The following is a 12,092-nucleotide window of genomic DNA, read 5'->3' as shown; positions in this document are numbered from 1 at the left end:
ACTGGTTTAACAAACGATAGGAAAGTATTTAAAATATACAAATTTCTCATTCATTTATTGCATTAGCTATATAGAAGACCATTTGTGTTAAGTTGTCACAATGGCATTAGATAGATATGTTGACATCTCTATCTAATGCAGAATGAACACCTAATACAGAACACAAATAGTTGCTAATACAAATTTAAAAAAAAAAAGAAAAAAGGTTTAGGCATTATATCATTAAATTACAAAAAATAAACTTTGAAATTTTTCTTTTCTACAAATGAGATCAAAGTTCTGTTTGCATAAGTGTAAAAATATGAAAATAAAAAATACATATACATCAAAAAGAATTACATGAACTATAAATTTTCTAAAATAATTAAAAATAAATAAAATAAGTTTGCCATAAACTAATACATGCCACCAAATAATTTTTTTTTTGAAAATATACAAAAAGAAGTTATGAAATTGAAACACCAAATTTCGAGATTTCTTATATTTGCTTTTAGAAAGAAATAAATCCTTTACATTGGGATAACAAGATTTTATGGTAATCATTAATCATTACCTATGTAAATTATTTTTAAGAAAATACAAAATACTGTTGGGAAAATAGTCCAAAATACCTACTCGATTATGACCTATTTCATTAAAAAAGTTTATAGCATTTAATAGAAGTTATAATTCCAAGTTCTCTAAATATTAGATACAAATAAAGTAGCCATGTTTGTTTACATTACCTTACAGAGATGGCTATCCTGTTCAGATCTGATATTTAGGAAATTTAAAATGCTTATAACTATTTATTATTTGATCTTTTTTACCCAAAAATGTCACAAAAGAGTAGGTGAAGCTAAATGAATTGTTTTTGACTAATTTTCCAACTATTTTGCAATTTCCTTAAGAAAAAAAAAAAAAAAAACTTCTCTACCGATCACCATGACAAATAACATCGTTCAAACTCCTCGGCTTAATATTCATGGTACCATGAATTGGAACAAATATATTGAGGACATTGCCAAGGCTGCTGCAATTTATGGCAGTAAAAGAAACAAACGATTATTTAAATGACCAGATCATCTACCCTTTGTTCCAACTCAGTATTTGTATTTTTTTTCATGAATGGTGACCAAAAGACTTTCTAATGTTAATTATAAATTATTAAAAACTCACAAAACTATTACATTATTATTAATTAATAGATTAACAGTGTAACAAAATCGCTAACAAAAAAGAAAAAAATCATATTAATGTATTAAAGAAAATATGATTGTATGAATGATTTTTTTGCACTTGTCCAGCATTCCCTTCATATAAAAACAAAAATAAAAGAAAAACCTGTATAGTGCATGCATCCATGACGGAAAGAAAATATTGTACATCAAAAATCATGTACATTGATTAGGTAATCTTATTTTTATAAAGAAAATTATTTTTAAGAGAATTTGAGTTTTTCCCATTCCCCCTCCTTATGTTATGGCTTTCTAAAATCTTGCTTTGAAGTTATTTCCCTTGTTTCTTCAAGATGACATTGTAAGATTGTCATTCATAGTTAAGCAATAAAATTCAACTCTTTATACTATATCAATTTAAATGATTTTGGCTATACAATATTTTCTTTCCATCACAAGTATGTAGACCATATAGATTGTTTTTATTCTTGTCTTTGATGGCAGAGACAGGATTCTGAACAAACATCTTTTTTATGGCTGTGAGCATAAATGCGTAGTCTGACAGCAGTTTCAAGTAAAATATTAATAGTTTATCAAATGAAAGATGTTTTAATACTTTGGCAAAAGGAAAAATATTCAATGAAAAACTTTCATTAAAAAAAAAAAAAAAAAAAAAAACTGGTGAGAGTAAGAAAAATGTCAAAAGAAAATACACATTTATCACACACAATAAACTTTGTTAATTTACACAATTTAGTAAAAAAGAAAAAAGAAAAATAAATGATTTCATTGATGATTATCTGGATGCAAACTCCGTCTACGCAGGATCGTGTTTCTACTTGAAGGACTGGAAGAAATGATGTTATGAGATGCATCATCATTGTGTGGGACTCCATTACTGTTAACAGCTTCCTTTTTGGAGGATCTATGTTTCTGGAAACAAAACATAATAAAACGTAAGTTTTTGAGGGTTTTTTTTTTTTTTCAAGTTTTCATTAAAAAAATTGGTTCTTATGCAGAATCTATTAGAATGTTCCAGGCAGTTTATGTAAAACACCTGAATATGCCAAGTAAAAGTTTTTTGTATAAAAACTGGCCAATTTTTTCAATGAAAAGTACATTATTTCTGGTATTACGAAAATAATTCAATGAAAACTTAATTGAAAAAAATCAAAAATATTCTTTTGTTGTTACGGAGACAGTCCAATGAATGATTATTGGACAATTTTTATGAAACTAAGAAAATTAAAATTAAAATTTAAAAAACTAAAAACACTTTCATGTAGCAATACACATGAAAAAATTGAAATAGCTTAAAATATTTCAATATTGGTATACATAGAAATAGCTTGAGCTAAGAAAGAATCTTTAAATTTTAAAAATCTGATTAAAATTAAAGTTATGACTATTTTTGTGCCTCACATGTTTGGATATTTTCCCCTCTTTAAGACCATATGCGTTTCGTCACATTTTTTACACTACTTTTTCAGTAAAACTGTCATAACTTTGTTAAAACACAAGACTAAGCAATGAAATTTACCATATAAGTGTATTTTTGTACAAGGAATCAGAATATGTGACTGAAAATCTCCAAAATTTCATGGTTTCCAAATAATCTGCAGTAAATGTGCATAAATATGCTGCAATTCCTTAAAAATGCCATGTATCCATAAACAGAAAAGAAGTTGGAGAACTCAAAGTTGAATTGTAATGTGCTTTATGTACAAAAAACTTAAATCTAAACATAGGACCATTTAAAAATGAATATATTGCAATATTTCTTTGGCATTATTGTAGATTAACACCTTCTGTTTAACCCCACCCAACCCCTTCTGACCACCCCTCCAAAATGTGATTCTATCTTTTTAGACAATTATGTATGAAATGCCATGAAAAACTTTAATGAAAGATAAGCAAATTATTTAAGAATTTAATGTAAAATAATTCCCCATTACAAGTCATTCTAGCATTTTAGGGCAGTTAACAGTTTTTTTTATGGGAGATAAATCCTGTATGCTTTTTGTTTTATTTTTTTAAGACGATTAATTGTGGTTTTAAGAGGGCTTCTATGCAATGAGAATATGAAGAGGGTTGCCATTCAGACTTTGAATTAATTGTAGGGCTAAGGAAAATTATGTGTGAACATACTGAAGACTTGACAGAAACAAAAACAATATTAGAGGGGGGTGGCGGTTAGTTTCACAAAAATTTAATTTCAAATAAATATCTTACACAAAGTTATATATATGTGTGTGTGTGTGTGTGTGTATTCAACGGGTAAATAAGTCAGCAAATGTTATATTTAGTTTTAATTTAATAAGAAACTGCGTTACGAAATTTCGAAGAAAATTCCATAAATTTGTTAATTTCTATTTTCGAGGTTGAAGGTGTTTATTCCATAGGCCGTTTATACTACGCTGGAGCAGGTTGTAAAAATACCTTTCGTTTAATAAGTAGAAAAAAAACAACGGGGTTTGTATTACTGTACACAGATTCGAAAAAGTTATCAAAAAGCAAATACATAACAAATGAATGTTATCAAAGGCAAGATAAATTACTTTTCTACCTAACTGGATATGTTTTTAGTATTTTTATTTAATGTAACATGTTTAGTCAGCTCGAAAAACATACAGTGCTTACCGATGTATTGGAAAGTTAAAAATTGTGGCCGACTATCTCTTTCACATGGTAAGTTTGGGAAAATGAGTTAAAACTAAAAAAACTAGTCAAAATACTGTTAAAAACCCGCCAAATATATATCCACCTATGTCACGGTAACATATATTGAGCGAGTTTCTAACAGTATTTTGTCTAGTTTTTTTATTTATAACTCATTTTCCCAAACTTATCGCCTCAAAGAGAGAGAGTCGGCCGCCATTTTAAATTTTCAAATACATCGGTAAACACTGTTTTTCGAGCTGAATAAACATGTTACATTAAATATAAACACTGAAAACATATCCAGTTAGGTAGAAAAGTAATTTATCTTGCCTTTGATAACATTTATTTGTTATATATTTGTTTTTTGACAACTTTTTCAAATCTATGTGTATAGTAATACAAACAAGATTTTCATACATCTTTTGATTTGGAAAAAACATTCGTGGCTGTTCGCAGTAAAACATTGTTTTAATTCGCTGTTCAAAACTAATGCAATGAATAAAAGTGCATGCAAGCTATATATCTACAAAAGTTTTTGTTTTCTTAACCATGTTTTTAAATTTGACCAGAAATGTGAGAAATTATAATGGATTCATAATGCCGAATTGGTTGGGATTGCTATTATACATTCTGAAAACCGAATAGGTCTAAACTAATGTTATTCTGATAACAAAATAGCTCTAATTAAACATATCAGAACATTTATATTCATATTTTCATGTTTTTCTTAATTCGTTTGTGAATAAAAATTAAAGAACGCGTGTTGTTTTAACTGTGCTATGACTACTACTACAGCTGCTGCTCCTGCTGCTACTAATACTAAATTAATTTGACCAAACTCGAGAAATAGAAACATTTTTTTTTTTCGGGTAGGTCCTTTTAAATTATTATCAATTACTGCGGTTCTACTCAACATAGAATAATACTTTTAATTGATAAAGATAGTAAAAAGAATGATTTACTTACTAGTGGGTGTTCGATGAAATTTTTTTTCAAAATGTTCGATACTCATCATAATCAAGTCTTATTTTTAACACGACAAAAAAAGAAATGGTCAAAAATATTTCGGACGCTTGACAGTATTAAGATTAACCCCCTCTTCTGATTGTTTCCAACATTTCATGACAAAATTCTTCATACAATCATGGTACGGGCCTTTAGAAAACAGGGAGGGTCATTACAAAACCTTACTGAAAAGGCCATTTTATGACGTTCACATTTTTATCACTTTATTTGCTTAAAACTCTTAAAATATATAATGTACATTCATATTTATTAATTCATTTGAAAGTATATTCATTTACGAACAAAACAGTAGTAATTTGAAGACTTGAAGTGCTTTGGTTTTAAAAATATGGCTATTTTAGTAGACCTACCTTGAAATCTGATTATCCAAAGCGTTTTTTTCGTTCATGTGTATTACTATTTCATGAATGAATACTTAATTTTTTGAATAACAATTGCTCAGTTCAGGCCAAGCAGAAACTGCAGAAATAAGATTTTCTAGGCCCTTGGGACAGGATTACAGTGTAGTATCTGTTCTAGTGCTGTACTTCACCTTTTCTGTCCTCGGTCAATGGATGAGAGGTTCTTCATGACCGAGACAATTTTTATCTTTCTTTCTATCCAGAGTGCCCCTTTTGAGGAGCTGGATTTTCTCCACATTAAAACCCAACCTTGTGTTTAACTCTGCCCTCATGGGGAGGCAAGTAAATAGGAACAAACAGCTGATAAAAACTAACTGATAAAAAATTTTTAAAATTTTGTTTGGATTTTTTTTTTTTTTTTTTAAATAAAGATAAATATTCAAATATTTTTATAATAAACCAATGAAGCAAATGTTTTCTTAAATGATGTTGGCTGCTACAAGTTCATTGGTTCAGTACCTTTTCGCATTTTACGCAAACAGTCCAGAAAATCTTGACAATAGTATTGTCTTATTCTGTATGTACCAAAATATTTTAGTGACAATTTCTATTTATTTATGTCAGGATTTTTTAGATAAGAATTGGTAATTTGTATTATTTGGACTACTGTTCTCATTTTGAAAGTTATCAATGTTTTTGGCTCATGTAACCTACAATTTTCTTCAGGTGCATTTGTACAGAATCTTTAATGAAAACATTTAATCTGTGGAGATAGCTTGCTCTCATTCCCATTGGCCATGACCAGGTTGAAGTCATGAGTAATTTGTAATTGTAGTTTTAGTATAGCCCACATTGAAGATTGAACCTTCAACCTCTAAAAGACCATCAGACTGACACTTAAAACTAATTATTTAGCAATTATATGCATTATGACACAGGTCCTTGAGGTTACACTCATTAATCCTTATCCTCAAGTGGCTTTAGGTCTTGATAAATGATGACTTATTAGTACATAAAAGAAAAGTTTAACAAATTTTATCAGAATAGAAATTAAGTTAATTTCAAAAACATAAATAAAAATAAAACAGGAGAATTAGGACAATGTAATACAAACATCTTTTGTTTTCCACTGCAATATTTTGTTTATTGTATCCTATATAGACAAATTGATATTCTGAATTAAATATATTGAAAAAAAAAAAAAAAAAGTTTGGGTCATAGAAAAGTTATAACTTACCTTCTCTGAGTAAGATTTATGATAGAAATTAAGGAATAGCAACAAGAGACTACCACCATAGAATATAAGTGCCCAATGCATCCAAACAGGGAATTTACATCCTCGAAGCAGGGACTGAACAGCGTGGCACATTCCAAATACAAACTGAACCTAAAATAGATTTGCAAAATAATTTTTAAAATGGTTAAAAAGTTTTATTGATAATCTTTATCATACATGTTTTTATTTTATTTAATTGAAATAGATAATTTAGGGTTTTTCCTAAATCATCCATCAAATGAATACAAATTATCTGAGGAATAACAATGTCAATCTTACAGATTAAATTTTTTTGTTAATGACAAATATATTACATGTACAACATTTAACAGGTAAAAAAAAAAATTACAACTTATTTTAAAATAGGTATATTGCATAGATTACCTCCCTTTATAATAATCAAAATAAAAATGGGGAAATGTCCAACGTCAATAGCATTTTAGTAATGTAGCAACAAATATTACATAACCGTTAACTAAAAAAATTCAAAAGAAAACTGGGGAAGCGAATACACATTAACATAAACCTTTCCAAAACCAACATGTAGGCATCAGGAAGTTTCATCGGATGTCCTGCTGGTTGAAGGAAAGTTCAAGGCATTTCCCTGGGGAAATGTTGCTCAGATCACCCTTCCCTGCCTTGATAGAGTACAAAACCGATTTCAAAATCTAGTGTTTAATTTGATGAAATAGCTTTCTTTAAATATTTTATCCAAGTACAAGTTCGTGCCCTAATATAGTCAAGCTATGCTGAAGAGCTGTAGAGCAGCGAAACTCATATACATAGAGTACTGTTATAAAAAAATAATAAAATAAATATATATTTGTTTGTCTACGTTAAAAAAAAAAATTTTTAAAAAAAAAAAAGTCTTTCTTAGGGAAAACAAATTCCTTGATCTCCTAGATAGGAGACGATAATGCCGAACATTAGTCCTCGCACAAAAGACCAGGACACAAAATGTTTTAAATAATAATAGAATAACAACAAAGACTTTCGCTGGTGAGGACTACTATTGGCCGTAACCAGTTATACAGTCCTTTTGAAATTTTCATCTCTATTTTTCGTTATGTACTGATAATTTGTTAATGAAACCCATATGAAATATGTTCCTTATTAAATTTTAAAGATTTTCTATGCTGAAAGTTTTAAAAAATTTAATCTAAAAAAAGTTATTTTAAAGTTTTTGTTCAAAAAAAATTCAGATTTTCTCAGACCTGTATTACAAAGAGGGAGTTGCAAAAAATGAGTTGTGGTGTGAGGAGAAATACAAACTGAAACAGAGAATATTCAGACCTGTAATAATACAAAGAGGGGTTGCAAAAATGAGTTGTGGTGCAAGGAGAAATACAAACTAAAATAGAGTGTAGGAGAGTTTTAAAATATAATCTTAAAAAGATAAGATACAAGTTAGAAAAGCATTTCATCCAAGGCATGAAAATTGTTAAATAAAATGTTTTTACTATAGGCTTTAAAAATAAAGGTACAAGATTCAATTTGAAATTTAATTATCTTCAAAGTGCACTTTTATAAATTTTACAAAGGTATCAAAATTTTAAATTGAATCAAAAAATTACCTTGGATTTATTTTATGTAATGTACATTTTGTTGCAATTTAAAAACATCTTTCATCTAGCAATTAATGATATAGATATAAAATTTTCAATGACTTTTTTTTAAAACTGCAACAGAATGTACATTACATAAAATAAATCCAAGGTAATTTTTTTGATTCAATTTAAATTAAATTTTTATACCTTACTTTGTAAAATTTATAAAAGTGCACTTCGAAGATAAATAAATTTCCAATTGAATCTTGTACCTTTATTTTTAAAGCCTATAGTAAAAAAAATTTGTTTAACAATTTTCATGCCTTGGATGAAATGCTTTTCTAACTTGTTTATTGCTAAAAAAAAAAAAAAAAAAAAAAAAAAAAAAAAAAAAATTATAACTAAATAAATAAAATAAAAAAAATTAAATCAACAATCAACATAACTTTAAAAGCGATAAAAAAAAAATGCAAATAATATCAGCGGGGGGGGGGGGCATATCATAATGGTAAATGCACTCAACTATAGAACCTATGATTTGAGTAAGTAAAATAAAAAATATATGTATTTACATAAATAGAGATTTTGTTTTTCTATCTGTTCACCAGTCACATTTTTAATGTAATAAATACATTGAAGAAGTGGTTTCATTTTGAAATGAGATATTAACTACTTTTAGAAATGGAAAATATTGCACTAATAGAAAACTAGCGGGACCTATGGAAATTCTTTTATTAAAACTGCAAAAGTATTTAAGCTAGCAGGGACGCCCGGCGTAGCCCGGCGTAGCCCGGTCACAAAGTACATTTAAATATCATTTTAATTCTTGCAGATTTTGTATATATTATTATAGAGTTAATGTTCTATTTATTTTTTAGATACTATAAAGTTGCGATTTCAAAAATCGCAACTATATCTATATGACTAGGGTTCATCAGCTTGAATCTAAACCGAATCCCAAACTTATGAAAATAAGTAACTTTAGTTCCTTCAACTATAATTGAAACCAAAACCAAAACTTATGAAGAATTCTTGATAAAATTATTTTAAAAAAATAGATTATTGGAATGCCATTAGCTATAATCGAAACCAAAACTTATGAGGAATTCTTGGTAAAATTATAAAAAAAAATAGATGACTTGAGTGCCATCAGCTATAATCAAAACCAAGACTTCATAAGTCTCGGTAAAATTATTTATTACAAGAAATGGAAGTACATAAACGACCCGGATGCAAGCGTGACACAGAAATTAACACAAATGCTATTGTATTAATATATAGATAATAAATTTCTAATAAAGCAGTTGTCATGACTGAAAATTAAAACCAAACCATTGAAAGTCTGAAATTTTAGCAACTGTAATAGTTGGACTTTCTTATAGAGCTGAAAACATTACCTTAATAAAATAATTATAATTTAGTGCATTGCCCTAGAATTTATGTTTCACAACATGAATTCAAACATCACCAATAAAAATAACGGAATGCATGAATGGATAAACATTATTAGAAATTATGGATAAACATTATTATTAGAAATTATTTTATGACTGAACAAATTAGTTTAACCAGTCATAAAGGGTTAATAACTAAAACAATTTTTTTTAATTGCATATTGGTGTCAAAAACAATTCAATATAAACTAGAATTTGACCCCCATAGAACCCATAATTCTAACGCATTACCAAAAATAAAAAATAAAAAGTTATTACAAAGTTGTTACAATTGATTTCAAGTTTTTTTCATTCATGCAAGCCATACTTAAAAAAGTTTTTAGCATCATATTCAGCTTAACATCTGTTTTACATACTGGCATATGTTGAACAGCTGTAAGAAATTTACTTCTGAACTAATCTATCTCTGACCAGATCTTTGTTCATCTTTATCACTTCCTCCCATGTTTTTCTTGGCCCCCTATGAATTGAACTAGTTCCCTTAACTGTTATACATTTACTGACCTAAGAACTCATCCATTCTTCCAATGTGACCCTATCAGTGAAGTCTCCTGTTTCCTACATTGTTCAGATTTAATTTTCTTCCGTCATCAGAAGTCTGTCTTTAGGACGCATGTTACACATCTATCATATTCTTACATTGTTTCTTTTCATACAATGCAGGTCTTCAACCCTAACTGGCCAAGTTTCACTTCCATACATCATACTGCATACATGTGCCAAATACAGTAGCAACATACAAAATACAAATAGTATGACTCACCAGTTGTATCATTGTGAGATATTTTTTCCACCAAAGATAGGGCTGAACACTTGGGCCAATGGCCGATAATCCATAATAAGAATACATAAGAATGTGGACAATAGAATTCAACATGGCACCTAGAAAGGCTAAAAAAAAAAAAAAAAAAATTCAAAGAATTATAAAACAAATAAGATACATACATACATATCAGATTAAACAGATCAGTTTGATTTTAATTCTTTTTGTAATTTTGAACAAAATTTTTTTTTTTAAATATGAGGGATCAACAAGTAATGCTTCTAACCCACTTTTCATAGTAGAACAACAAAACTTGCCACAGTTATTAATATTACTCTTATGAGTATTACTCTACATAGGAACAAACCTAGAGTCATGCATTTCTCCAATCATGTAGACTGTTTTTGCAAAACACCCAAGTTGGTCATGACTTTGGAAATCATAGTTGCATCATCCGAGAAATACTTTCCTTTCAAAAACAAAAAGTTTTATGGCTGGGAAGAGGTGAAGTCAGAGGGTGCAAGATCAGGAGAGTAAAGGAAGATTTTAAAGCCACGACATGTCCATCTTTCTGATCTGGTCACATGTGCATTGTGGCCAGGAGCATCGTCTTGTAGGAGGAGGCAGATACGTTTGCTGATTTTGCCCCACCTCTTGATTTTGATAGCTTCTCTTAATTTCTTCAAATGTGAAGCAGAATAGGCTCCTGTAATTGTGTACCCTTTTCTAGAAAATCTGATCACTACTCCATGGTTCAAGACTGACTTTGCCAGCAGAGGACTGAACCCTTGACTTCTTTGAAAGTGATCACTTCAAGTGCTTCCACTGCTTTGATCAGGCTTTGATCTTTGGATCATAGAAACAGACCCAGATTTCATCCTATGTAATCAGTCTTGAAAAACTTTGATTCATCTTCTATGCACATCTTGAAATTCATCCTCAAGCACTATGTGTTCTCACTTTTCAAAAAGTGTCAACAACCTGGGAATTCATCTGACAGATACCTCATTCATTTGCAAATGGTCAGGAATGACAGTTTCCACAAACCCTGTATTAATCTTGATCTATTTGGCAAATAGTCCTGCACCGCTCTTCAAAAACGGCGGTTTTAACTTGAATGGCATATGGTAGTAAGAGAGGGGAACTAAGTCTGGAAGCTGTTTCAACAGATTTCTGGACACATTTGAATTCACAATGTCAGCATTTTACAAGGTCATATGAAGGAGCATCATTAGTATGTTATTTTCTTTATTTTTTCCAATATAAAACCAGATCACTGTGCAACAATCAACAGGCTCCATTTCAGATAACTCAGTTTAAACACCTGTAATTCAGAAACCACAATTAATTAAGAACCAATTTACCATATAACCCATAGAGATATAAATCATTGCACATGCAAAATTTCAGCCAGATCAGACAACTGGAAGTGGTTCAGAAGCATTACTTATCAAGCGATCCTTGTAAATACATTTTATATTTTAATAACTAAACTGAATAGAAAACATCCTTTGCAATAAAAAAATATCTGGCCAAATTTTTATAAACTAGCTGTACTTATTCAATGTTGCTCAGAAATCTTGTTAGTCTCATTTTGGTTTTATTGTATTTGTACTTTTTTTTTTTTTTTACAAAATTAGTATTTTATAAAATAAGATTTAGATTTGAAGTTACATTTAATTATGATTGTATCATTTGATCATTACTTTATTAATTAAACTAAATTGTTACAAAACTATAAATAATTTTTTCGTTAATTTAATGCTGTTTATTAATCTCTATAAAAGTATTTGATGTAAATATCTTCCAAAATTTTTAGTTTATTTTTAAAATAAAATTTTGAAAATTTGCAAAGCATTTTAAAGCT

The 12,092-nt window shown here is 28.9% G+C and overlaps 1 protein-coding gene across 2 annotated transcripts in view; it reads right to left on the bottom strand.

Annotated features, from left to right (window-relative positions):
- Nucleotides 1-1,072: 1,072 nt before the first annotated feature.
- Nucleotides 1,073-12,092, bottom strand: part of LOC145260069 (very long chain fatty acid elongase 4-like) — a 100,497-nt gene continuing 89,477 nt past the window's right edge. Inside the window, exons 6-8 of one of the 2 annotated variants that reach the window (XM_080118002.1) lie at nt 10,226-10,353; nt 6,423-6,572; nt 1,073-2,090 (exon numbers count right to left, since the gene is read on the bottom strand). In XM_080118002.1, the coding sequence (XP_079974128.1) occupies nt 1,944-2,090; nt 6,423-6,572; nt 10,226-10,353 (425 nt within the window). In that variant the 3' untranslated portion in view covers nt 1,073-1,943. The remainder of the gene's footprint in view (nt 2,091-6,422; nt 6,573-10,225; nt 10,354-12,092) is intronic. The other variant, XM_080118003.1, reaches the window with a different exon arrangement.

Source organism: Euprymna scolopes, chromosome 3 (assembly GCF_053919585.1).
Source record: "Euprymna scolopes isolate OS-2025 chromosome 3, ASM5391958v1, whole genome shotgun sequence".
Classification (NCBI taxonomy): domain Eukaryota; kingdom Metazoa; phylum Mollusca; class Cephalopoda; order Sepiida; family Sepiolidae; genus Euprymna; species Euprymna scolopes.
This window is presented reverse-complemented; position numbering and strand designations above follow the sequence as displayed.